We start from the raw sequence: 26,385 nt of genomic DNA on the forward strand, positions 1-26,385 counted from the left end.
ACATTTTTAAACAGTTGGTGCTTCAGTCTTTTGAAAAGGCCGCCATACATGTGCCAAATCCGAGTCTATGATTGGTAAAGTTCATCTGGTTTAACTTTCAGTGCGCGTTCAATGGCCGGGTGGTTTGTATGTAGAGTCCAAAAATGGAATTCAAAACTTGCGTGGCGATGCATGAACAAGAGTTTTGAAAGGCTGAAATGCCCATTTACACCCGAATACATAGTCTTTTCAATGGAACCGGTCGCACAAATGCACCTCAACAAGCCCAATGTGAACGAAGCATAAGCGTCCAATCTCCTCCTGTTTTAGTGAGGTCATTCAAAAGCTTTAAGCTACGTTTACATCGTATTTCGCAACACACGTTCAAGCGACCACTTCCAATGACAAGTCTATGTAAATGCACCTGGCTTTTACGTTTAAAACTCTCATATCCACCCATAGCTATGCTAGTTTCTACGATGTTTTTGTGCTCTACGTACAGAACGCGCATCCAGTGAGCACACGTGGCAAGTTAAACCAGGTTGAGCTTTGACCAATCAGGGACATGGATTTGGTAGTGACGTATAGACGGCGTCTCTTTTTATTCACGGAAGTGCCAACCCCTTGAAAATTGATTTTTCTTTCTTTATGTCTTTATTTCTTGGAGAAATTAACAATCGTGATTTACACCTGGCTGGAAGTGTATGACACCAAGTCTTTCATATATTTTGGAATAGGGCTGTGAAAGAAAAAGCCTGGAGGTTTCACGAGATTTGCTCCACTTTGACATTTTGCACCAATCCTCTTCCAACTGTAGGTGGTGGACATGTGCTAGTAAACAGTAGAAAAAGAAGCCCCTCCATGCTTGTCTCGTGTGAACACCACATGCTAAACACTCGTTCAAGATTTTGCCACAATCTAGAACATGCCTAAACACACATTTCTGGTGCAAAGGTGTGAATGTAGCATTACATGGTTGATGCTGCCTCCCTGCATCCAAAACATCTAATATCCTCCCACAGCATAAGAGCTCAGCAAAGGAAAAAACAAAACCACAGTTGTATTTTCATTTGGGATTGATTTAAGAAGAATAAAGCTTTAATATATTCCTCCTCTTTAATTCCATCCTATTAATTTACCATATTTTGGCTTTACAGCATTTACTTTTGCAGCACATTCCTACAAGGCCAAGAGGTAATCAGAGCATCCTACACCAGAATGACTCTGCAGGATTTCTTCGACGCTCCCTGCGTCCCCACACTCCAGCCCACAGACTGACTCACTGCTTTCTGGCTCGGGCCCAGTCTGTCTCAACTCTCCCTCTCCTTCCATCCCTCCGCTCTCCAACTGCCTGTGATATGATATGAATGGAGGCTGACACTTTCTGCAGTACTGCTTTCACCCATCAACTCCAACTCTGATCGAGGAGAAGAGGGGAGAAAGGGAAAAGCAAGGGAGAGAAAGATCTGTTTAGAATATTGGAATAGGCCCCCAGGATGATGGGCAGCCTATATGTCAGAGTGGATTCTTAGTCAGCCAGGTCATGACAATCAAGAGCAGTCGGACTAACACAGCATCATTCGACAGCTTCAGTATGAGCATCATATTAAAAGATTTTTAAAAAAAACAATAGCATAAAGCATAAATGTGCTTCTTAAAGTACCACTCTGATCATCTTTTGATCAATTTCCAAAGTTTTCCCAGTATATTTGGAATTATGATTGTGCCACTTTTAGCCAAAATGTTAAGTACAAAAAAAAAACATGACGACAAAGTAGCTGTGCATTTTCTTACGATAAAGCAAATTAAACACTGTGAATAACAGGGACATCTATTGTGTAATTACTGCACAACTTTTACCAATAACAATTTAACAACTAATTTTTACTTAAAAAACTTAACAGTTAATTAAATCCTTGAACTCACTATTTCAAAACAAACGCCTATATTTGTTTTTGCAAAAAATGTATTTTCATTCAAACTGTTTTTCATCACAGCAAAAAGCGATTCTAAAATAAATCAATATATATCTAATCAAATGCATTGAACAGAAATATCAACCTCCAAGTGACAAAAACACCCCCTTAACATTGAGCGCAAATCCAAGCAAGGGCGCAAAGGAGAATTGACCGTGCAAGATCCCGGCACAGTTAGGATTGCAGGCATGCAGTTGTAAAATGTGGGGTGGCTGGGTTAGAATTGCGCCTTCGTGGTTGTAAGCTCGCTCAGTTGTCCTTACGCCCAGTTTATGGCAGAGATAAAACGCCATACTGCAGCACACGCAGTCACATCAAGTGTTGCATTAAGCGACACAATCCTGAAAATGTATTATGGAACATGGATCATAAAACAAAACAAGGATGCACATCATAGGCTGAAGCACAGCAGCTTCGCAACAACAAAATATAACATCAATAATCAGAAAAATATTTTTTATTTATTTTTTTTTACTTCCTGGATCTTTACTGCATCTGTGCTGCATGACATATCCTGTGTCTGGTATTGGTGTTCATCACCAGATACGCATCAGATGATGCAATGCCCTGCAACACAACTGCTCTTTTGTCAAACGTAATCTTTGTACTGCAGCAAGCTTTGTCACCTGCAAAAAAATGTAAAAAATATCACCTGGGCTGCATTTTGAATTCTTGAATCCTTCAAGTTTCTTTCCACGTAAAATAACTTTTTTTTTTCTTTTTTCTCCCTTTCTGAGTCGAACTTTCTTCTCTCGTCACCCCGTCTCAAAAATGTCAAGCAAGTTTGCGGTCTCCCTTTTCCATCATGACATCTCACAGCACTAACCCGACTCTTCTTCCAGAGCTGTGACTCCAGGTCATTGCTTTCAAAATGCTTACTAAATGTCAGAGGCGGTCAAGCTCTTCCTCAAGAACACAATCCGCCTTAAAAGCTGCTGCTGGCCACCTGTCCATCACATCAGCTTGGTCTTAGATGAACGCTTCAGACATTTAACCCGTTCGCAATTTTTGGCCATGACAAATCACTGGCAAGTGATATGATTGGCACTGATGGGTAGTCGGTACGTTTGTGATCAGAAAAGACAGTGGATGTCAACTTCCTTGAGGTGAGGTGATTCTGCTCTTGCCTGTCAACTTTAGCAGTGTTTTTGAAAAAATAAAACTGTGAAGATTAGTTTCTTTTTGTGTGTTTGTTTTAACAATGTCAAAAGAAAGTTGTGTTTGTATAGGAACTTTTTGATTGGATGGAAGGGAACAGAGGTGCAAATTGAATTCCAAACAGTTGCAAAGCTGCAGTAAAACAGACTCCTGGTGACAAATTATGTCTCTATTGAAACTTATTTAGTAACTTTGCCAATATTTTGGACTTTGTATTCCATTATGTCCATGCTTTATATAACATGTTTTGATAAACGTCTCTGAATGTTACTATTTTTCTAGCTTCTTTTTATAAAAAAAAGTTTTTCTTTTTTTTCCAAAAGTCAGGCTATAAACTAAGAATAAAAGATATTTAGTTTAAAATACCTTAATTTCTTTTTTCTATTTAAGGCCACAGACTGAATCAATATTAGACAATATTTTATAGACTGTCCTAAAGCGGGTGCCTGATTTTTTTAGCTTCCACTTTGCCTTAACTTTTGAGAGTAAAGTTTATATTTATTCTTCGTAAAATGTCAGCAGCTGGTTTAAACTTTATTCATACACTGGATTTTGTGTAGGAACCATTGTAATATTGTTTAAATTTTACTTTACCCATAACTGTCAAAGGGAAAATATATAAAATATATTAATAAATAAAAGAAAAAAATCGGACACCAACTTCAGACTTTTAAGGCGTGATCGATAAATACAAATAAAAAGAAGAACTGTCACTAAAACTGGTATTTTCTAAATATAATACTAAATTTGAATCCATCGCGAATTTATTAGCAGCCTCCTTGTGACATTCGACTGTACTTTGCTGTAAATTACGCATTAATATTATGGTCTGCAAGAACAACTGTCGCAAAAATATCCATATTTGGAGTAAAAGCTCCTTTTTGACATTTTAATGCAGCTTTCCTTTATTTTTACAGGAAACTTCCGAAATGTTGGCAATTTGGGGGTTTCTAATTAGCGGTTAACTTCGCCTCTTTGAGAAAGTAGTGGATGGATTTTGAAAATGTGACAGAGCATGTCGAGTTTTCCAAAATAAGACTTCCTTTAGAATCAGATTGTAAATAAAACTGGAAAAATATCACCCAATATACCCAGTATTTTTCACCCATTTAAATTGTTTTTCATTAAAATTGCAATTCTTAAAGACTGTAGATTTAATATACCGGTAGTTGTCCTTTAATGTGCAAAATGTCCCAAAATAGCACCAACGGGCTTCCTTACATTTAAAATATTAAAGAAAATCAGTAACTGCACATATATGCATTCATGTCACATTAGGCTAAAAATACTTCTCAATGAGTTAATTGTAGAAAAGTTTGGTGGAACTGACATCTTTGCTAAGTTTGGACACACCACCAAGTTCACACAAAGCTTTAGCGCTACAGTCAGAAAAAAAAAGTGACAACTACAAAGCTGTGCTTTTTCAGAGTGACGAGAAAAAAAGTGTTTTCTTTTCTGGTCTTTGCAAAGATGCACACAAGAATTCTGGAGCTATAATTAAGCAGAGTAAGTAGCAAAATTGAAGAAAAAAAACATTCAAGTTTTTAGATATGAGATCATGTAGAATTTAAAAAAAAATCCTACTTTTGAGATTTAGTTGATTTAGTCAAATCCTTTTCATTTTAACAATTTCACGTGCTGATTTTAAATCCATCAGCCAAAGCCACATATTAGATGTGATTTGACAAAGTGTAATTTTTGTTTCCTACAACACATGATTCTAAATCTATGAGTTTTAAGGTGTGATGGATGCAGCAAACATGACATTTCTACTCAAATTTTGGTTTAACTACTAAATTCAATGAATAAGTAGAGAAAAATAATGCAGTAATTACCAATACAAATGAGATCTGAGTTAGAATGTTGCACGCAATTTATGGACAGCTTGTGTGAGTGCAACCTTTCAGAATAAAGCATCTGTTTGGACAGGCTCACGTCTGAGCCCCCGAGGCGGGAAATCCTCAAAGGCAGAAGAAGTGACCCAGATAAACTGTGTTCAAAGAGCAACAAAAAAAGAGGAGGCCTTTGCCTCCATTACCTTCAGCGCAGTTTTCCAGGTGACAAACACATTTGCCACCTGAACTGTTGTCTCTTTGCATACTGAATGAGCACAAGCGCTCCCAACTGACAGCAGCGTCAAGTGTCGACGCCGCTCAGGGAGCGGAAGCGTGTCGAACCGCAACCAAGAGGGGTCAGAGTTTGAGATTAAAGAGATTACCTCTCTCTGTTGAACTTCAGGGAGTGGAGGATAGCCGGTCTCTTCTGCCTCAGGTTCCACAGGTGGACGCTGTCGTCAGCCAGCGCGCTCACCAGCGCCCCCTGTCGAAGAGGAATCAAAAGATTTTTTTTATTTGTTAAAAAATTATTCATTTAATATAAAATGATATCCACAGATAAAACTATGACAGACGTTTTACACTTCCTGTGAACGTGACATTTCGAGTCACAGCGTTCTGCGGCAGCTTTCTCCAAGGTAATGATAATTCATTAAAGCACTGAATCTGTGCGTCCGTCTCCTAAAGGCTTGCTTTCAGCCACTGACTCAGTCACAAGGTTGATGACATATATGTGCACACGCACACACAGCTCCACATACTGCATTACTCAAGCATGACTGCAAATTAAGTTGTGAAAAATCTATAATTAAAGAAAAAAATGAAATACGATTCATTTGTTTTACTGTAGCTTCACCTCTATAAATAAAGTTTTTTTAATTCAAATTTTTATTATACATAAGTAATAGTCCGAACAGCTACTTTTAAAGGTGGGATCGTAGTCTTATTTCGATAAGTGAAAAGAAGACTACTAAAATGTGACAATACAGATATTTAAACCCAGTTTAAGACATTTAATTTGAAATTCTCCGACATTTACTTCAAATTATAAAATATTTCTTGTTTATAAAACTGGCTTAGACCAGGCCTCAGACCAGTCACAAGCACATACACACACATGCACTCACACACTGAAGGAGGAGGGTTTGGGGAAGAGACAGAGGGAGCTATAATTGTGTGCCTTGTCTAGGCTACCCCACCTTGGTGGGACACAGCCTTGGTAAATAAAAAAGATAAAAAAATAAAAAAATGACGTGCAAATTAATTGCAGTTTCTTACTTTTTACATTCGAATTTTACAATGAAAAACGCAACATGCATTGAATTTTCTCATTTCAAAATAGAAGTAAGCAGTCATTGAGTGCCACACAGCTGTAAAGACTTTGCCAGTGCAGCGCTGATAGATGCAAGGAGTTTCAGAAATCAGGACATTTCTTTACAAGTACAGACGTTTATAGTCCTTCAAATCTAAAGAAATGCACATAAAGATGTAGAACTTACACATATTGAGTGTAAAACATATTCAGGATAAGCGCCTGAGAGCTTTTGTGTTCTTACCTCATTGATGAGAAACTGTAGTTGAATGACGGCGGAGCCGCTCTCATGCTGACAGTAACACTCCACACCAGGACGCCCAAACCTGAAGGAGCCAGTTAAGGAATGTGCTTTTCTGCATTTCTGTGTACGGCTGGCTGTTTCAAAAGCTGTCTATACACTGGAACTTACAGCTTATTTATTGTGCAAAAAAAAAAGCATTATTATTAACACTGTGGGCTACACATTGAAGCAAACGTCTGACACGCTTAAATCACCTGTAATGACCTCCACTTGTGCAGTCTGCTTTATTGACCAAGCGGGCCTCTTCCGTTTTTACACAGCAACTTCATTTCCTGATTCAGTCTATCATAAATTTCCTCTTTAAGCACCAGAACATCATCACTGACCCCAAAAATGTACTCTGTGGCTCTCATCATGGAGATGCTAACAGCGCTTTAAAAACTCCAAACCAGAGGCTCTGCAGAGAGGATGGGGAGTGGTGAAATCCTCATCATCCTGCATCATTTCAGCCTGGAGTACATTACCGTCGCAGATTTAGGTAGACTCCTCGTAAAATCTCATTAAAGATGAGGTCCTCAGACAGCAAAACATACTTAGAGTAGTCAAAAAGGCTGCAAAACTGGTACTTTTGTGCAACAATATGAAACAAATACTTGGTGTTGTGATTGCAAAACTGTTAGAAGTTGTGGACAAAAATATTTGCCACCAATCAAAACATTCTCCCACCCTAGCTGCCCCCCCTACCCCTGACACCCTGGTTAGAGCTGCATGCAACAATTCTTTTGTTTAAAAATCAGATGTTTCAAAATGGCGGCTTTTCTGTTGTATTTATCTCCATAGCAATCATTTCATTTTCTGGTCACCAGGCAGAAATGAACAGTCCTTAGTAATTTTTAGAAGAATTGGGAAAAGTAAATTTTGGGATTTCCTTGGCAACAGATGTTTTTATTAGCCACACCCATATTCCTAATATGTTCATATCGTATGTCATATTTTTTGTTTAGCTTGAGCTGGAGATTTATTTGATACCATTTTACAACATTCTAATAAGAAGTATGCAGGCAACAGGGGAACGCCACTTTTGCGAGCTTTCCACGTTAACGCCGTTCAAACCTTTTTTCCCCAAGAATCTTCCCATTGATACTCGAGGAATTATGGGGCAATGGATCGAAATCCTAAGGAAGAATTTGAATTTATAAAAGCTACTAAAGGTGATTTTAAAAAACTGAAAACAATTCAAGACGGTGACCTCTTCCCAAGGTCAAAGGTCGACAAAACTTCAATTGTGGTTGAAGACTTAGCCTGGTGGCGTGTGCATGAATTTTTATGAAGATCAAACAAAAGTTTCTTTTCCCATATTGTGCAAAATTGTGAAAATCACCAGATTTTTGTGGTTTTTTAAGTATGTGGCAGGGAGGACATTTTCACTCAAACACTCAGTAAGAAAGAAAAGTTGCGAAAATAATCAGCCTAGGACTGCTGCGGGACATGACCAGTTTATCTTATTAAACAGAGACTGAGCCACGATGCTCTGTGGGTGAAATACGCAGAGATCGGGTAATGCTGCTCTGATTGAAAACTTTAAAACTTGAAAAGCAGCCCGACTGTCACAGAAAGGCAAAAAGCTTCATCAGCGCGCACTAAATCCCCCCGACTCCCTGTGGGTGAGACACGAGGATCCCAATGTTTCTGCACTTGACCTAGAATGCCACTTATCCTCCAGGACGCTCCCCTGGGTAAGCTGGTGTCAGCTTGGAGTGGGACAGTAATGTCTATTTAAGCTGAATATGCAGGTTAGGAGGAGAGAAGAATATTTTTATAGCAAAGTAAGAATTTCAGAAAAGACATGGGAGGAAATCCACTTTTTTGTTCGACTTGAGTTAATATCTATTTCATCTTTTAGATGCAGATATGGAAAAATGTTTAAATGCCACAGCTTTCGATGATAACAGTAAATTCAACTATAAAATATTTAGAAATGTTCAAAAAAGTAGGTTAGATTAAGATCTTACCTGCATTTTGAGCAGAATGTGAACCATAAGCTTGTTCTCAAAATATATATACATCTTGAATATGCAGGTTTAATGCCAATAAAAACTGATGCAAATTAATTTTTCATCCATGACATAAAAGTATTTCTATATTTGTTGTGTGTGAACCTGCGGCACTAGCTTGCTCTTTAAATATGCAGTACCAAAACAGCATTTCCCATAAGAACTTTGATCCTCCGGCTTGATTTTACACCATAAAGAAAAATAACTTTGTTTCTGATATTTGACATGGTCCAACATTTACAGAATATTCATAGGATGGAGAAAAGAAATGCTAGGAATTATGGAAATGGACTGTTTCTGTTATGACGTGAGCTTTTTGAAATTCTTAATTTATATAAAGTTACATTTATTTTGTGTAATTATCAGTTCATACAACTAATTTGATTTATCATTATTTTTTTAAAGACCCACTCTGATAAAAATTGTGTTTTGGTTTTTTTTTTACACGTTTTTGTGGCACATGTTCTTGATGCAGGACATGTATAAAGAAAATGTAGATTTAAATTGCAATTTTGGGTATATATCCCGTCAAATCAAAAACAATGCAGCTGAAAAAAGATTGCAGTTGTAATGTCACAAGTACAACCTGCCAGCAACGGGGAGGGGCTGCTCAGCCCCACCCACAACTCAGAGGAGAACCTTTAATGCAGAAACTGTGTTAGAAAACAATGTTGTTGTTTTTTTGTGTTTGTTTGTTTGTTTTGGCCAAAAACGGCATAATGATTATTAAAGACCACTGGGAAATATTTTAAAATAAATCCAAATATGATCAGAAAACGGACAACAATACGATTGTTATTATAGAAAGCAGCAAGCAAGGAAGGTGTGACCTAGGACCATCTGTCCCCTACCCCCGTTGCCAAGGGTGCGGGCCCCTTGGCAACGGCGGCCTTGTCCCCTGGGTGCCGGCTTCCTGGGCCCGGCGGTGCTCTCTCCGCGCGGTGGGGGGGTTCACATTACACCTGAGCCGGGGGTGTTCGTGTCCCTGGGGGGTGGGTCCTGGTCCTTGCCCCTGAGCGCTGGGCCCCGCCAAATTTCCAACTGTGGCCGAGCCTGGTCGGGCCATATTTACAACACCCCTTGTGGGCCCCCTTTTTTCCCCGGGGTTCCCCCCTCCTGGGCGGGGGCGGCGGTCCCCGGCCTTGCTCCTCCCTGGACCAACCGTGGGCTGGGTGGGTGGCTGCCTGGAGTGCGGAGCGGGTCTCCCTTGGGGGGTCCTGGCTCGTACATGGGGTTGGGGCGGGGGGATGCCCGGAACTCCTGGGTGGTGATGGGGTGCTCGTCTGGGGCTGTGGGCGTCCTTCTCCGGTGGGGCCCTGCGTTGGGCTCTCCCGGCGCGGCAGGGGGGCTGCTCTCCTGGTTGGGCTGGGGCGGCGTTCTTTTTCCCTCCTCTTTTTCACGTTCCACCATCCATTTTAGAAGAACATAAACACTCACCTGAGCACAGGTGTTAGCTCACCTTTGCACTAACAGTTTGCATGATTGAAATATTTCACACTAGTTGGTTTTAAGGCATAAGGATGCGTGTGAACACTATCTGTTTTGTGTGCATGTCGACATGTGGGCATTTTTGCAGCTAACAGGTGTGTTGATAACATTCGAGTGTGTGGACAGGCCCGCCCTTTTTGTACTACATTTGAACCTTACCGTAATGATAAACAACCAGTAAACTTGTTGCTTTATGCTGCTTCATGGTCTTATCCCCCCTCCCCTCCCATTATCACCCTCCCTTTTTCTTCCCTTCTTTCCTTTTCCGTCCGGTCCAACACCCAAAATTTTCAAACATGGTTGAAATTAATAAAGTTTGGCCTCAATTACAAAAGGGGTTTATTCAGACATACCTCTGGTTTGTCTGAAAATTAATAACCCATATTGTTAAAGTAAAATATGTCCAACACAAGAGGCCCTCAGCTCTCATCTGCCTGCCCAGCTGTTGGACAGAACAAGTTAGAAAAAAAAAAAGAAAAAAAATTGAAAGCAGTGTTTGTGTTGTGTCAAATGTTTTGAGACTTATTATTCATTTACACTTGAAACCTTTGTGAAATGAATTAAGAATTCAGTATATGCACAAAAACTAACAGATTCCAAAATCCTGGATTTTTTACTCCAAACCATAGAAAAAGACAATAAATCCTGTTGTAAAATCAACATAAACTCTTGTGGCAAATTGTTGACAAAAATTAAAGTAATATTTAATAAGGGGATGAGGGAAGAAATCTGCAAAAGTGAAAGGAATTTAACATCAGAGAAGTAAACATGGATAAACAGGACTGCTGAAACCGACTGCATTCTCAACAGAGCAAGTGAAAAAAGCATTTGAGCCAAAAGTAAGTAAATAAAATCCATCCTGAGATTCTCTGGGACATAAGGGATCTCTCCTTGCAAAAATCTCTTTCATCTCAGCTGTCAATTTGTTCTGGGATTTTTAACAAACATGACCCAGAGTTACTCTGAAGTGCCTCATCGCTATCCACATGGGGCCGGCCTTGTAGGAAATGTATCACAGTTGCTGACAAGAGAGTTCTCCGTTCGTCTCAAGCCAACCGAGGTCTCAATCTCAAGCCCTCCTCTCGCCACGCGGTGGTAACTCTGAATGCGGACAGACTGACTGACCGCAGGCAGCAATAGCAGCACGACAGGAGGACTGGGAGCCAAAGCAGAAATTGGGTCAGCTTCACGTCTCGTCAAGTCAGATGAAATTTTCCCAGCTATTCTGGAAGTCAAAGTTGACTGATAATTCACTTTCATACAGCTCTTTTATCTATTTCAGTCAAAGCCACAGGCAACTTTTTTGACAAATAAAGGTGAGTCAGCGGGCATCTGGCAAAGTAAAGCTCCTGGAGAGCCAGATGAAGAAAACAGACCGCGGCTTTTATGAATACATGGGATCCAGGAATAGCATTGGACAAAAAATGCAACAAACCAAGGGAGCTTGTGTGCCACGTGAGCAAAACGATGGATTCTTCAAACATGTCAAGACTGTACATGTCTACTAGGAAAAAAGAAAAACTGAAGGAAATGAAGCCAACGCTGACAAGTCCTCAGAATATAACAAAAATAAAAACGACTGGTGATGAATGCACACAATGTGCAAAAGATCTGAAGAGACAGAATGAAGAGAGGAATGTGGGAGGAAGCAACTGTGAAGCAGAAAGGCAGCCTGGGAGCCAAAGCTGCTATGACGTTTGTCCTGAAGTGACGTCAAAGCCAGCCGCTCATACATCACCTCGCACGGAAAGGGGCGGGGCTACCACTTGGAAACAGGTCTGAACTGAGCTTGGACACAGAGACGAGGGTAGGAGAGGAAGGAGAGAAGATAAGAGAGAGTGTGGGGGTGGCATAAAAAGGGATTATTAAAGAAATCAAAAACAAAACAAGCTATTTCTCATTTGACTGCGATTTCAGAATCCCACCATAACCCCAGTCTGCTTTAGAAATCATTCCAGAGTATAATCTGCAGACGCAAAATAAAAATAAAGAAGAAAAAAGAAATCACATACAAGTATAACACTGGATTTACACAGGCCCGTCTACGGTGCATCTCCCTTGCATTGCATGGGGTGTCTGTCTTACAACCATCAGTTGGTTTACATTGTCTCCATACCATCTCCAGTGTGTCCCCCCTCCGCCCTGGCTCCCAGAGTGGTTTGTCCTGACACATGATCGCGTGGTAAGTCACAACTTTTTAAAAGTTTTAAAATTAAAAGTACAACTGGACCGGTTACTTGTTTCTCAAGCTTTTTGCCACAAAATTGATGTGTTGGAAATAGAACTTGTCCGTAAAGCATGCGTTGTGGAGGGACGGACGTCATACCTAGACATTCTGATTGATTAACGAACATTCTATTTTTTGTGTCATCACAATGGAGAAGCAGACAGACAAAATATGCGACCAAAAACGGACATTTCAGTTTAATGTAATAGATAACAATAATAGACTGAATTTATACACGATTTACTACCATAAGTGTATTTAGATTCATGAAACATAAGAATTGAATAAGTAGCGTAAAAAACGTGCTAACAAGTCAACTATATTCTTTATATCATTTTTAACCACTAAAACCACTGAATTCTTCGTTGTCTTTGTTGCTTTTGAACAACTCAGCCGATGCGGAGATGCACGTCTTTTAGTAACAAATACCAATATGCACACCTACAGTGCCCTCTAGCTGTTGATAGTTGGAAAATAACAAAAACATGAGCCTTTTAAATATTTTTAATCTCATATAAGTAGAACCCGAGTATAAGCTGCACCCCCAGCCAAATATGCAAAAAAAAAAAAGAATACCTGCCAATTATACCCTGAAACATACAGTACTCTCTTTTATACACCTTTTTTTGCCCTGTACTGAACCAATGACTTTTTTGATGCCACACCCACACTCACCATCAACATTCATAAAAAGTATTTTATCCAAGACTCCATCAGATATCAGTTTATATTCTTGCATGTCCCTCTAAATGTAGGCCTATAACAATATGGAGTGAATGGAATTGTAACAATGAGAGGACTGCACAAGGACTTAAGTCAACTAATGAGAGTTCGCTTAAAACCCCAGGGCAGCACTGTTGCCGTGGACTGCAGTAGAAACAAGTCATAAACTGGATGGACAGCACAAAGCAGGCTCCTGGAAAACACAATAAAGCAAGAAAATACAGAAATGTAACATTAAAATGTACTCCTTAAACAAGATCTATTGATAAGCCGCAAGGCATAGACTCGTGTCCTACGAACAAAGAGGATAAACTGTATGTTCTGTAGTAAGATTAGTCTGTTTCTGTTTGCTTTAAGAAAAACCAGATGTTTGAAATAAAAGAAAAAAAAGCCCATTTACCCCTCTCCCTTTCTATAAATACACAGTTGAGATAGTTTCCAAATTATGATTTATTTATTTTTTTAGTGACGGTTATATCAGTAACTATAAACCCAGCAGTCTCCAGAAATATGTTGTCTTCTCCACAAGTTTGAGTAATTACACACAAGTGCCGTTAAGAAGCCCTGTGACTTATCTGTGTTGTTTAGTTCACCGTCTCCCTTCACCTACCAGCTCATTCAGACACTGGTGTGTAGATGACAAAAGAGAGCAGGTATACATTCAAACTACTAACTCTTACAAGTAAAACATGGAACTATCACAACAACAGGGTTAAAAAAAGTAGCTAAAAATGCAATTCATTAGTTTATGCTCGTTTATCCTCCACCCCCTCTTCTGACACTGATTTATTATGTAGGAAAACAATTAAACCTAGTTGGGTTCAGTATTTGTCGCCTCACCTTGGAAAACATTGTGACGTGCACTTAAGCAAACACATATTATGCCCTCAATATCTATTAATCTTGTTCCCCGAATTCATTTAGAAGACTCCCTTGATAATGGTCATTCGTTAAACGGAACGGTTCAACACTGCAGTGATCACTCACGTGAAAAAATAAATAAATAACGTTTATTTTGACAGGCTGCAGATAAAGGACAGGCACCTAAAGCTGCCTTCAGGCTCCATTGCTTGGAAAATAATTTGAAGTGTTACCTGATTTTAATTCTGTACAATTTTAATCTTGCATTATTACTTTTTTAATTATATAAATTGTAAACCAACTCTAATGGCTACTGTCATTTATGCCTCTTTCTGACATGATCCGTTTTGGGTGAAGCTCCGCCCCACTTATTCGTGGTCTTTTCTTATTGCCTCATTATTGTAACCAATGTTGTCAGTGGAAAGACGCACCAGCAGGAAAATATTAGCAAACACACAGGAAGACATTATGCATTATGTAAAAGCGAGTTGTGCGAACTGTGGAAGCTTCTGACATACCATATTTTTTGTACTATATGGTTCAATTGAACGGCTTATATTTTTTTATAAACGACACTTTGGATAATAGTCTGGAGCGCCTTATATTAGAATGGTCTCAAAGCGATTTTGAGAGGTGAACTGCTATTTGTCAAAATGTTGGTTTGTTGTTTTACAAATTGAAAACTAGATTGGGTGCTATTTTAATTACGCTAATAGGGCTGCTAACATGCAGCAGTGTCGCACACTTTTTTTATTTTTTATTTTTTTTCACAAGTTACTAACAAGGTTGGGAGTTGGCGCAGTCACAATAATTTTTTTTTTTTGGCAGTATCAATTTGTTTGTTTTTACTTGTTGCAAAAATAATATAGAGTATGTTGTAAATACAATATATGGCTAACGTGTAGCATGTCACAAACAAGTTCTAAGTTATTGGAAAACCCAGTTAGTTTTGTTGCAAATCAAGCTACTGACTAATGTATTTTAATCACAAACTAATCCTTTCACATTGCAAAAACAAAAGACATGTTTCTATGAAAGAAAAACAAACTGCATCCACTGCCACTTAGTACAACTACATCTGGAAACAAGTAACTCTGCATACTTTCAAAAATGCATATTAACTTAAAAAAATTGACAAAAACTTTTCTATTGAGCCCATCAACAATTTTTTAGGTGAACTAAGCAACAAGCAAGCATCACAGGAACCATCACTATCCTATATTACCCTCATGTCAGAGCCACTGATAGCCTGCTACAGCCCCACGGCACCCACACAACCCCTCACCTTCACGCTTTGTTATGTATTTTGTTAGTTAATGCTTGTTAAATTTACTAAATATGTTGTGCATGCTAAAATCAATCCTGGTCTCCCACATTTCTTTGTTATGGTTAAGGTTCTTGGTAGAGCAAAAAAAAAAGTTTCATGGTCATACGTGGGGTAAACACAAGGTTTAAGCACAATATCTAAATCTAAGAAAAACATGGTAGGTGTTCTAACAAAAACTATAGTAAAATCAATGCATATATGTGGGAAATGGCTCACTATTTAAAGTTAAGGATCTCAAACTTCTTGTTGGGGATCTTTTACCATTACAAGGTGAACCCACCTTCAAATTTGGGCTTGCAGTCTCGTGAGGTCAATCTGTGACTGCCACTACATTTTGCCATCCGATCTTTTCTAGCTCTTCAGGCTCCTTTGTCTAATGATGTCACTGTGTTCTTTGTTTGCCGAACACTACTGTATCCGTGTCGGTTGATAATAGAAAGCTTTGTCTTTTGAAACTCAACCCAACCAACTAACCCAGCCTTGTGGAAGAGTGTCCACCCTGTGACTGGAAGGCCGTGCATTCAAATCCAGGCATAGTCATACCAAAAAACAATTGACACTCAGCACTAACAGGTTGGAATAGGGGATTTGGGGATGGGTCAAAAGCAGAGAACAGATTTCACAGACTTAGGTGTATGACAGCTAATGGGACTAAATTTAATACATAGATCCTTATTTATTGTGGCAGCAACTTGGTCTATGTAGCAAATGCACATTATTTTCCTGGAAAATCTAAGGGCCAACGTCCAAAAGCTTTTAACTGAGGTAGAGCCATTTGTGAAAGGACCCAGCCTCAATTAGTCTGTGTTTAAGGTTCACTTCTGTGCTTTGATGCCAGTTCTACCCATTTCTCTTGCTCTGTTCTCATTTCTGCTTGTTTTCTAGCCATTTTTCTGACAAAATGATGCATCTTTGCCATTTCTTCTTGGACATCGATTCTGATGCTTTCTGATCCACAGCCTTTTTTCCGATTGCACAGCCTGAGGTAACTGGACACTGGCTGTTGTTGTTGACAGCCTGGATCCTGGTCTTCAACCTTCTTAATCAAAGGTTTAGGCTGCTCATTGCTTGAAAATTTTAAAAGAACTACATGTGCCCAAGTCCTGCTACGCTCCCTTCTGCTATCGCATTACTGCATTACCCTATTACTGCCAATCCTACCTCCAGTTTACATCAAGCCTCCATCTAAAATTGTTCCTGTTAGTGTGAATGACTCATGCCTTATTCAAGGCATTCAACTCGATGGCATTCCTGCAGAGATGGCTGATGCTTGTTCCTAAGTTAGTATCCATACCACGGATTTGTCTGGCTCCCAGTGCAAAAGCATTTGTGGCGTTGCTTCATCGATCTAGTAGTTGTGATAGCATGTGCTTTACTATACTCCTCCATCTTAATGACCTATAAAAGGTCAGTGGATCTCAACTACAAGACAAAAATATACAGCTGGTGAAAAATTAGCCATAGCTGCCTTGTTTGTCTTTTTTATCCATTGGGGGAACAACATCCAACATTAAATCCCAACATTATCTGTTGATTGTAAATTACTGAAGCAGCATCTGACTAACCATTGTTTCCATTTAACTCAAAACCGACATCCTGTACATTCAGTTAGGTGGCACATCTGGGAAAAGGAGGAGGAAGATGGACCCCCCCCCCAAAAAAAAATGCTTTGAACGTTGATAAAGATCTATGGTGGGAAAGAGCAGCAGAAGGTGGGAGTGCAGAGGCAGCAGGGACGAAGTATAGTGGAGAGCGGCATAAACACTGAGTCAGCAAAAACGGCTTCTCTCCGATCCCTCTTGAAAAAGCATGAAAAGCATAATGTGAGATGTGTAAAAAGCCAAGCAGAGCTGGAAATGGAATGAGGCAGGAAGACAGAAGCAGGGAGGAAAAAAACAAGCGTGGCAGAGGAGATGGGATGAGTGCATCAGAGAGGGAGATGTGCCGTGAATGCAAAGCAGACATGTTTAGACCTTCATATTACTAAAATTGAAAACCACAGAGAACACGTTTAGTCTCTCAATTCACCAGACGTCTCATTAATCTTATTTCTGCAAGTGAGAAAAGCCAACCGCGAGAGTCCTGGTATTCTAGCCATTCATAGCCACTTGCCAGAGATAAACATCAGCTGTGACCTTCTTGATGTGATGTCCCAATCAAGGTCAAACACTGTGGATATAAAAAATGAAATGGGAAGCATTTAAAGCTCAGTGTCTTCCCCAAGGACACTTGGGAATCAAATGACAGACCCTTTTATCATCTCACTACTGCCCTAAATAATAGACTAAGTGGGTACTCCCTCAGTTATGTAGGACTTTGTATCTCACATCCAAAATGCTGCATCATCAAAAAAATTTAAAAAAACAAGCAAAACTGTTATTTTGACCAAATTTTTTGAGTCTGAGTTTCTCACAGGTTTGTGGGACAGCATTTCTTGGAGCAATATACGCCCTTTGAACTACCGTAACTCTTCTACCGTTTAAACAATTAGCATACCTCCAAAGAATTCTAATGTGGAGTCAAGCAGCTTTACACACATCAGTGCAAAGCTGCTTTTCTCTACATCAGAACCTGTTGGAAATACATTAATTGCAATAGACGGTTCCAGAGTAACAGTAATTCAAAGAACGTCAACACTGGAGCTAAAACTGTGACGTTAAAGACAGTTAGATGAACAGGATGTTTCAGGCCAGGCCTTTTTTTTTTTTTGTTTGATCTTGAATTTGAACAACAACCATGTAAAAAACGCATTTAACACAGTAAATCAACAGGACTAGGTCATACGATAGCTGAACCATGACAGCTGCTTGACTCCATAATTGATCCCTACCCATAATTGATCCCTACAGTCGCCAATCTGAGGGTGAAAATACACATCGACCTCAGATTTGATCCACTTGGCTCTTCCAGTTGTGAAAAATTGCCTAAGTACCGGTACAGACAATTTAGACAAGGGCAGGTTTGGAAAAGATTATAGACCTTTTTGTTATAGCACTTGCCTTGATAGCCATAACACGCTTTACCTCGGGGTCAGCTGGGTTTCCCTCTCAGATTGCCCAACATGCAGCTGCTCAGCTTTGGACCCAATCACACAGGCGAGAACACATCACTCTGGTCCTGGCAGGCCTTTACTGCCAACCTGTGCACTGAGGAGTAGATTTGAAAATGGTTTAACTTGTTTTTAAATGTCTGAATGGTGTAGCTCTGACCAATCAGACTTAATTTTCCTGTACTCTCCTTTGTGGCCTCAGCTGTTTTTCGCTGTTCCAAAACAATAAAAAGGGGGGAAGATAGATACAAAGACTTTTGTAACTGTGACTCACATTATGGAATGATTAATCTCTAAAAAATAAAAAATCCATTTTACTATTCATTATAAAAAACAGATTTTTTATTTTTTTCTCCGACATTTACGACCAAGAATTTTGGCATTTGTACTTTTGAAGCAATGTAATGCATGTAATAAATATGTGCAATAAATAAGCCAAGGTGCTCATATATTTCACTGTGGCTGTAGTCACAAAAAAAATTCCTGAGGGACTATATTTTCATTTTTGTTATTTATGAACTTGTTTAGAAAGGAGTTGGTTGGATTCATTCTCACTCGTAACATCCTCATCTTAAACGGCACTTATCAGCTGGGTGCAGGATCATTAGGCATTCAGAGTGAGTATTGGCTCAAGGACAAGAGCAAGGACAAAGCTCCTGTCAGGCTGCAGTTGAAATACATTTTTAAGCTTCTTATGTCATTTCATAAAAAAACCTATAATTTTAAACGTAGAAATAAGTCAGAAGTGTCAAAAGGACCCACATTTTTACATTAAACTTATAATTTGTTTGTGTTAAATGTGACTAATGTGTTACATGATATCCAGAATTATTTTAGTGGCTTTATATTCTTGCAAAATAATAACTTGTTGCCTAAATATTTGTTCACTTACATTCATGAGAAATTATCCCGACTACAGTTTACCATCTAGCTTTACTAACCAAAAAAAAAAAATGAAAACAGCTCTAGAGAAAGCTTTTATTTTGGCAGTTTAGGGGCTCCCGGAGTTTCTCTTCCACCTTTCGAGTGAATTTAGTTTACAGCTGTGCCCACACACAACGCTAATGTCCATCACCAATGGCTTGAGGGCGTTACAAGGGTGTGCCGACATTATAGGACCTCTAATAGAAGCTGGCACAGCATACGCCACACTGAGGACATTTCATTCCGAATACTGCACCAAACAGAAAACATCCAAATCTGATCGCGCTGTAAGACATCCACTAATTACACAGATCCGCAGATATACTTGCTTACTTAGCTACTCGCACAGTCATGTCAGGACACCCACGAAGACTGCATTATGTATACAAAGGCAGATTGCTTATTCTACTTCACTGGATTAAACAGAAGCACATATTTTCAGCTTATTCTGCAGTCTATTTCAAACAAGCCTTTGGTCATTTCTAGTTTTGTTTAAGTTTTCATCTTGACCTTCAGTTCTCTCTGACTCTTTCAGCTTGTTTGACGAAGCCACATTCGGCACAGTACACCGTTTCTTTTAAAGACATTTTTTATGCCATCATAGTGAAAACGGGGGGGGGGGGGGGGGGGGGGGGGGAGGGTCAGCTGGATTGATCTGTCACCTCTGGAGCTTTGTGATCAGCTGGTGAGAATCGCTGTTATTTTTATTTTTCATAAAGCAGCCTGCAGCTTTAAAAAAAAAAGTTTTTTAAATAATTAAATCAATAAAATAACTTCATTTATACCAATTTTAATAAAATCAAAATTAGTCTCAATATTATAGACTTTATTTATTTATTTTTTACACATAGGGTCTTTAAAGAAGCATTTGCCACTGTCCCCAAACTGCAAAATGGCTTTCTCAAAACAGGTTTAAAAATAAAAAATACAAGATGTCCTTGTTACAAGTAAAACAAACATAGTAGAAATTGTCCTAGTAAGTTATCTGTAAAAAAAGATGTCTTGCCATTCTGGAAATTAGCTTTAAACACTCATATTTAGGTATATTCCTCAGATGATTGGAAAGATCATCTAAAATATGCATGCACTGCAAAAGAAATAAAATAAATAAATAAATAAAGTGCATTATCTTTAAGGTATGAACAATATACATGCTTTTAATTTTAAGCACTGCAACAGACCAAATGTCCTTATTTCTAGACGATAATCATCTTAAAATATAACTACAATCACACATTTGAGGATGAATTTGTCTTACAAAAACAAATGAATTGAGTCAAATGAAGTGTTCCAGTTTCCCTAAATCAAGAAAGTCTGGTTCCTAAAACATGTCCATTCACGCTTAAAAATGTTATGTAAAGTAGATTAAACCTATTTTTTTGAGATATGGATTAAAATAAGTTACAAGATCAAATGACCCAACACGGAATTTAAGATACCCTATATTAAAAGAAGACATTGGTGGGTTAGTTTTGTTTTATATTAAGTGTAATGAGATATTTACCCAAGAAACTAGACAAAAATACTTGGTGAGTTATGTGTTTTTGTGGAATAACTTTATTATTCCCCCATAGGCAATTCAGATAAACACTTCCTACTGTTGAGTGTAGCCACTCTGATATAAAAGTTTAGCTTTTTTGTTTTCCTTCCTGCTATAAAAGTTACTGAGCATTTCAATATGCATATTGGTTATTATAATGGAGAGAAATGTAAAAAAAATAAATAAATAAAATACTCATTCGAACACTAAAGAAGTTCAGGGGCACATCACTCTCAGAAGTAAGTGTTCATTTTGCAGCCATCACACAACTGTCCATATATGAAAAGTGGCTTGACTGTGCTACAGGCAGTGCTGTGGATTTGTTCGCTTTTTTTTTTTTGCCGCATCAATCATTCTGTCTCTTGGAGTGCAGCCATGCCAAGAAACTGAACTCTGGGATCACAATTTTTTTTTTTAATACAAGCTTAGACTCCATGTCCCTTGCTTTTCATGCAATAATTAAGTATTCATCTGCCAATCAATTAAGCTTGAACTGCTCCTATGAAATGGAGAAAGAAAATGCAAAACTGTTGGAGGAGGAGGAGGAAGAGGAGATGAGTTGAAAAATTCAAAAGCCAAATGGCTTCATATAAAGATAAAAGGGGATTTCAGATATCAACTTCTTAAGGACTCAGACAAGTTTGCCTCCTGCTTATACATAATTGATATCGGAAATGGGAGACAACATGTGCATTTAGATAGCTTCATGTATTACCTATTAAAAGTGGTAGTAAGAGACCCTTTTCATCAGAAAGTGACTCTCAAATTAAAGTTTTATATTTTCATCTCTGCAAAACCATGATAATATGGGCCGGAAAGTGATGGGAACTCTGAAACAACAAGAAATTCCTCGCAAAGCTCACTTTTCTAAAACTGTCCCCAAGCAATCAAGTGCACTGTACAATGTGGGAGCTATGCCGTTCCCTCATGCCTTTTTCATTTTCGCTATGGTCTGGACACAGACATATGCTCACCTACTGGCACTAATATCAAACAAACCTTCCCAAAAGATAGAACCTGCGGAGATTAGCCACAGTTGTCTTCTTGTGTTTTTTGTTTTTTGTTTTTTTATTGTGGAACCAGACGCTGCTTTTAAGGTGCCTTGGAGCGCAGAATAAAAACCAATCTGCATGCTTCCAACCATCCTGTGGCTGCAGCTCATAAACTGAAGGCCGTGAGGTTTCAACTGGTAAATGAGGTAAACACATTTCAATAAATGTTTAGTGCAGAAGAGAAATAAAACAAAAAACAGCATCGATTTGGTACTGACGATGGGGTTCTGCTCAGGACTTCCTGCTGGTAGGAGCGCTGTTGTGTCTGCTTTTGGCCTAATGAAACACCACTGGAACATTGTACAGCCCGTCATTATGTCAGAAGACGAGAGCGCCTGGCCAAGTGTCATAGAGCATATAAAATATTAATACCAGTGCTGTCCTTTGCTTTTTGACTAACACAAGGCAGAAGGTTCAATATTAATAGCACTTAAATTGAGAATTGTAGTGAACTGGCACTCTTCTCTAATTCAAAAGCTGCGTGCAAACACACACACACACACACAGAAGGCAGCAGGGTACATACGCAGTAGGAAAGGTGTCCTTCAATCGCAAGGTTCAAGTTTAAGGTTTCCTGTGTTGGTGACCATCTGTCATGGCAGCGTCCGAGCAAAAATTCCTAAGTGTTATGGCTTCATCAATCTGTGGATTTCAGCAGGACAAGCACAGCAATGATGGGCATTAATCATCTGCCCTTTATGATGATGATGATATCAAGTTTGAAATGGTTCACAAATGCTAGACATCAGGCAGGGACGATGCAAAAGACAACAAAGAACCGCTTTCAAAGATGAAAATGGTATTTTTTAACTTGTTCTTGTAGCATTTTTCTGATGATGGGGGGACAAATATACAGACAAATAAGGTTGAAATTGTGTTTGTTTGTTCAAATTGTTGTGACTCAAGAGGAGACGAAAAATTCTGTTTGAGAAAGATTGGAGTTGTAGAAAATACAGAGCTTCCTGCTCTGCTCCATTCTGCTGCAGACAAATAGATCCATGTACGTCTTTGTTTTCCTCATGGCATCTGGATCAAAACTGTACAGCTGGATAACTCTTATGTGGCTCGCAATTTTTTTGTTTGTTTTTTTTACGGTGGAAACATTAGGTTGGGGCTGTAAGGGCTGTAAGCTAGCGGAAGAGCATGTAAAAGTATGAATGACGGGAAGTGGGGTGGGCTTACTCCGCCGAAACTGTCTCAGCCACAATTCAGAGGTAAATTTCTAATAAACTCCTGTCGCTCTGAGAGACTAAGTTATTGAAAACGACAGCTTTTTTTTTTATTAATTTGGCTAAAAATTGCATAATTATAAATCAAAGACCAATGGAAAATCTTTGATTAGATGATTGCAGTGGGTCATTCAATTTTCCTATTTTCATGTCTACCTCTACTACTTGACCCAAAGTTCAAAAGTTCCATTGACCTCAATTACAGTTAGGTTATTAATAATGAAAATGATTAATTAAATAGATCTGAGTTTAGTAAAAAAAAAAAACAATGAAATTCAAATCAACAGACCACATTTTCTTTAATAAATACACATTTTTACAATAATTGTTCCTCTTTTTATTTGTTAAAATCACTACTTGTTTGAAGACTTATATTTATATTTCCACAAAAATCCCTTTTAAATATAAATTTGAAAATTAAAGACTGATTTCATGAATTGTGTCAGGTCTACATCATCACAGCACAGTTTACCATCCCACTTAGTCTGTAGCCCATAAAACGGAACAAATTTAAATGTTTGCCACAAAAATACAACTTTTAGTCTAACCAGAGAAAATCTCTCATTGTAATGATGCTGAGGAAAAATGGACACAGTAAGCCAAGCATCAACTTAATTCAATCATCTCTTGATTTATTTTTAAAGTGTTCCCAATGGTCTTTTTATTATGATTATGCTGTTTTAGGCCGAAATAAAAAAAACTGTCATTTTTTTGTATTTTCTGTGTCCTAACTGCAATCTTTTTCCAACTGCATTTTTTCCTGCATTTCATTCACAACTATTTAAATAAAGCAATACTCAGAAATGCTAATTTAAACTTAATTTTTTTTCAAAAAGTGCCAAAAGAAGATGTTGAAAACACCAAAAACACGGTTTTCATTGGAGTGGGTCTTGCAGGAATCGTTCAATTTTCAATGAAAAGGAAAATAAATTGATCTTTGAATGGATTCTTTCTTTTCTTTTCTGGGATAAATTTTTTTTAGATATTTTGTGTTAATTAACTCATGCTACCAAGGAAAAATATATTTGATGCGTTTAATGGGAACTTGAGGAGAAACACAACTCCATGTACAGCATGCATAGAATTATATATAAGCCTTATGAGTCACAAACCCATCTGTCCAACATAAATATGTATTTATTTGGGTCTTGCATAAAATCTAAGCTGATTTTGTTCACTTATTCTTATCGTCAGAAATGATGACAAACTGGTCAGTTGAGAAAGAGGATGGTGAATAGAAAAAGCCCAGACAAAGACGCCATTCTTCCAAAAGGGTTTAAAGCCAGTGCGGATTACAACAAATGCAGTTACATAAGTCAAGAAGATTTTCTATGCTTGTAAATGTGTGCGTCTGTAATGTTTGTAGACAAGTGTCACGCATTGTGAAGTTCACCAGGTCAGGATCTTTTTCCTGACCTCAGTGATGTTGAGCAAAAAGTGTCTTTAATGTAGGAAACAAAACAAAAAAAAAGAGGAAAAATGAGAAAAAAGTAGTAAAAAGACATCCTCTCCGCTCTGCTGCTAATCCCTTCTGTCGCCTCTCCGTTTTTCTGGCTTGTAGAATCTCTGTCATTTTTTCATCTGCATCGCCTCCCTGTCTGATCCCCCTTTCTTCTTACTTCCTCCACCGCTCCTTCAGGCTTCCTGCTGTGCAGTCAACATGGGTTTGTGATGATATTCAGAACCCACCTGCGAGCACACTAGGAATCTAGCTGCACACGTTTGGTAGCTGCATGCATGACCAGAAAAGTGGGAACATCTACGCCTTGGCATCACTGCCTCTCAGTACTTTGGAGCTGGAACAAAAGGTGTTTGAGTGCATTTACAGCCAAATGCATTTCTCTCCGATTTGATTTTTTTTGTTAACTTGGCCTACAGAATGACAAACTGTCTATAATGAATTCATCAAGATAGATTGCACTCCTTAAGCACCAGGTTGTGTGAGAAAAATAACTAGAAAAATGTTTGAACCACAAAGATTTCTCTTTAATTGCAGAAAAATCTTATAGCAATGACAGGATACTTCTGAAAAATACCCATATTTTCATCTGAAGCACCCTGTGCCTAAATTAAGGTCCTCAACATGTTGAAAAAAATTTTTTTTTTGAAAACAAATACATATATGTAAAATACCCCTCTAAATAAATATATATTTTTTAACTTATAGGAGGCAACTATGAAGTTCTGCATATTCAAGGTCAGTTTTCCAAGATTGCATTTTCTGCACTACAGGGCGCATCGAATTATAAAGCGCCCCATTAATGAATGGTTTATTTTTTAACTTACTCCATGTCAGGTGCATTAAGCGACACAAAAGAGTCAGATATGTTTGTCAGTTGGTCTGACATTGCTAACTGCGTTACCAGTAATTCTAGTACTTGTTTCATAACACACCACACGGTAGCCATGTTAGACAATTTACAATAGCTGTAATGCTCAACCTTGTTTGCAGTAAGAACAGACTATACCTCAATTATTGGAAACAAAATGAGAAAAGAACTACAAAGAATTACATTCTTGGATTAATGGCACCTGTACAAAGTGTTATTTCTATAAAAGAAACCTGTCCACAAGCTTAAACAGTCGTACTCCAAAACCCACTATGGCCAAGACCAAAGAGCCGTCTAAGGACACCAGGAACATAATTGTTGACCTGCACCATGCTGAGAAGACTGAATCTGCATTAGGTGAGCAGCTTGGTGTTTAAAAGAAAAAGAAAAGAAAAAAATCCACCGTGTCAGCAATTATTAGGAAATGGAAGACATACAAGACTACTGATACTCTTCCTCCATCCGGGGCTCCCCGCAAGATCTCACCCCGTGGGGTCAGAATGAACACAAGAACAGTGAGCAAAAATCCGAGAACCACACGGGGGGACCTATAGAGCTCGGGCCAAAGTAACAAAGGCCACCATTAGCAACACAATACGCTGCCAGGGACTCAAATCAAAACCTCCTTCCATCAGTAAGCGTGGCTGATGTAAGCGTGGCTGGGTCTTTCAGCATGACAACCATCCCAAGTACACTGCCCGGGTAACAAAGGAGTGGCTTCGTAAGAAGCATTTCAAGGTCCTGGAGAGGCCCGTTAGTCTCCAGATCTCAACCCCATAGAAAATCTCTGGAGGGAATTGAAAGTCCGTGTTGCCCAGCGACAGCCCTGAAACATCACTGCTCTAGAGGAGATTTGCATGGATGAATGGGCCAAAATACCAGCAACAGTTTGTGAAATCCTTGTGAAGACTTTCAGAAAACATTTCACTGCTGTAATTAACAACAAAGGGTAAATAAAAAAGTACTAAGTTGAACTTTTGTTACTAACCAAGTACTTGTTCTTTTCCCCGTAATTTACAAATAAATTCTTTAAAAAAAACAGGGTTATCTCATCTTTTTAGGTGGGAAAACTTTCAC

At 38.7% G+C, this 26,385-nt stretch overlaps 1 protein-coding gene across 4 annotated transcripts in view; it reads right to left on the bottom strand.

Moving 5' to 3' along the window:
- The window catches only part of stxbp5 (syntaxin binding protein 5), a 107,614-nt gene that overhangs the window by 62,399 nt on the left and 18,830 nt on the right, over positions 1-26,385 (bottom strand). For all 4 annotated transcript variants that reach the window (XM_020714430.2, XM_011491631.3, XM_011491630.3 and 1 more), the window contains exons 3-4: positions 6,505-6,586; positions 5,332-5,432 (exon numbers count right to left, since the gene is read on the bottom strand). In XM_020714430.2, coding sequence (XP_020570089.1) covers positions 5,332-5,432; positions 6,505-6,586 — 183 coding nt within the window. The remainder of the gene's footprint in view (positions 1-5,331; positions 5,433-6,504; positions 6,587-26,385) is intronic.

This window comes from Oryzias latipes, chromosome 24 (genome assembly GCF_002234675.1).
Source record: "Oryzias latipes chromosome 24, ASM223467v1".
Taxonomy (NCBI): domain Eukaryota; kingdom Metazoa; phylum Chordata; class Actinopteri; order Beloniformes; family Adrianichthyidae; genus Oryzias; species Oryzias latipes.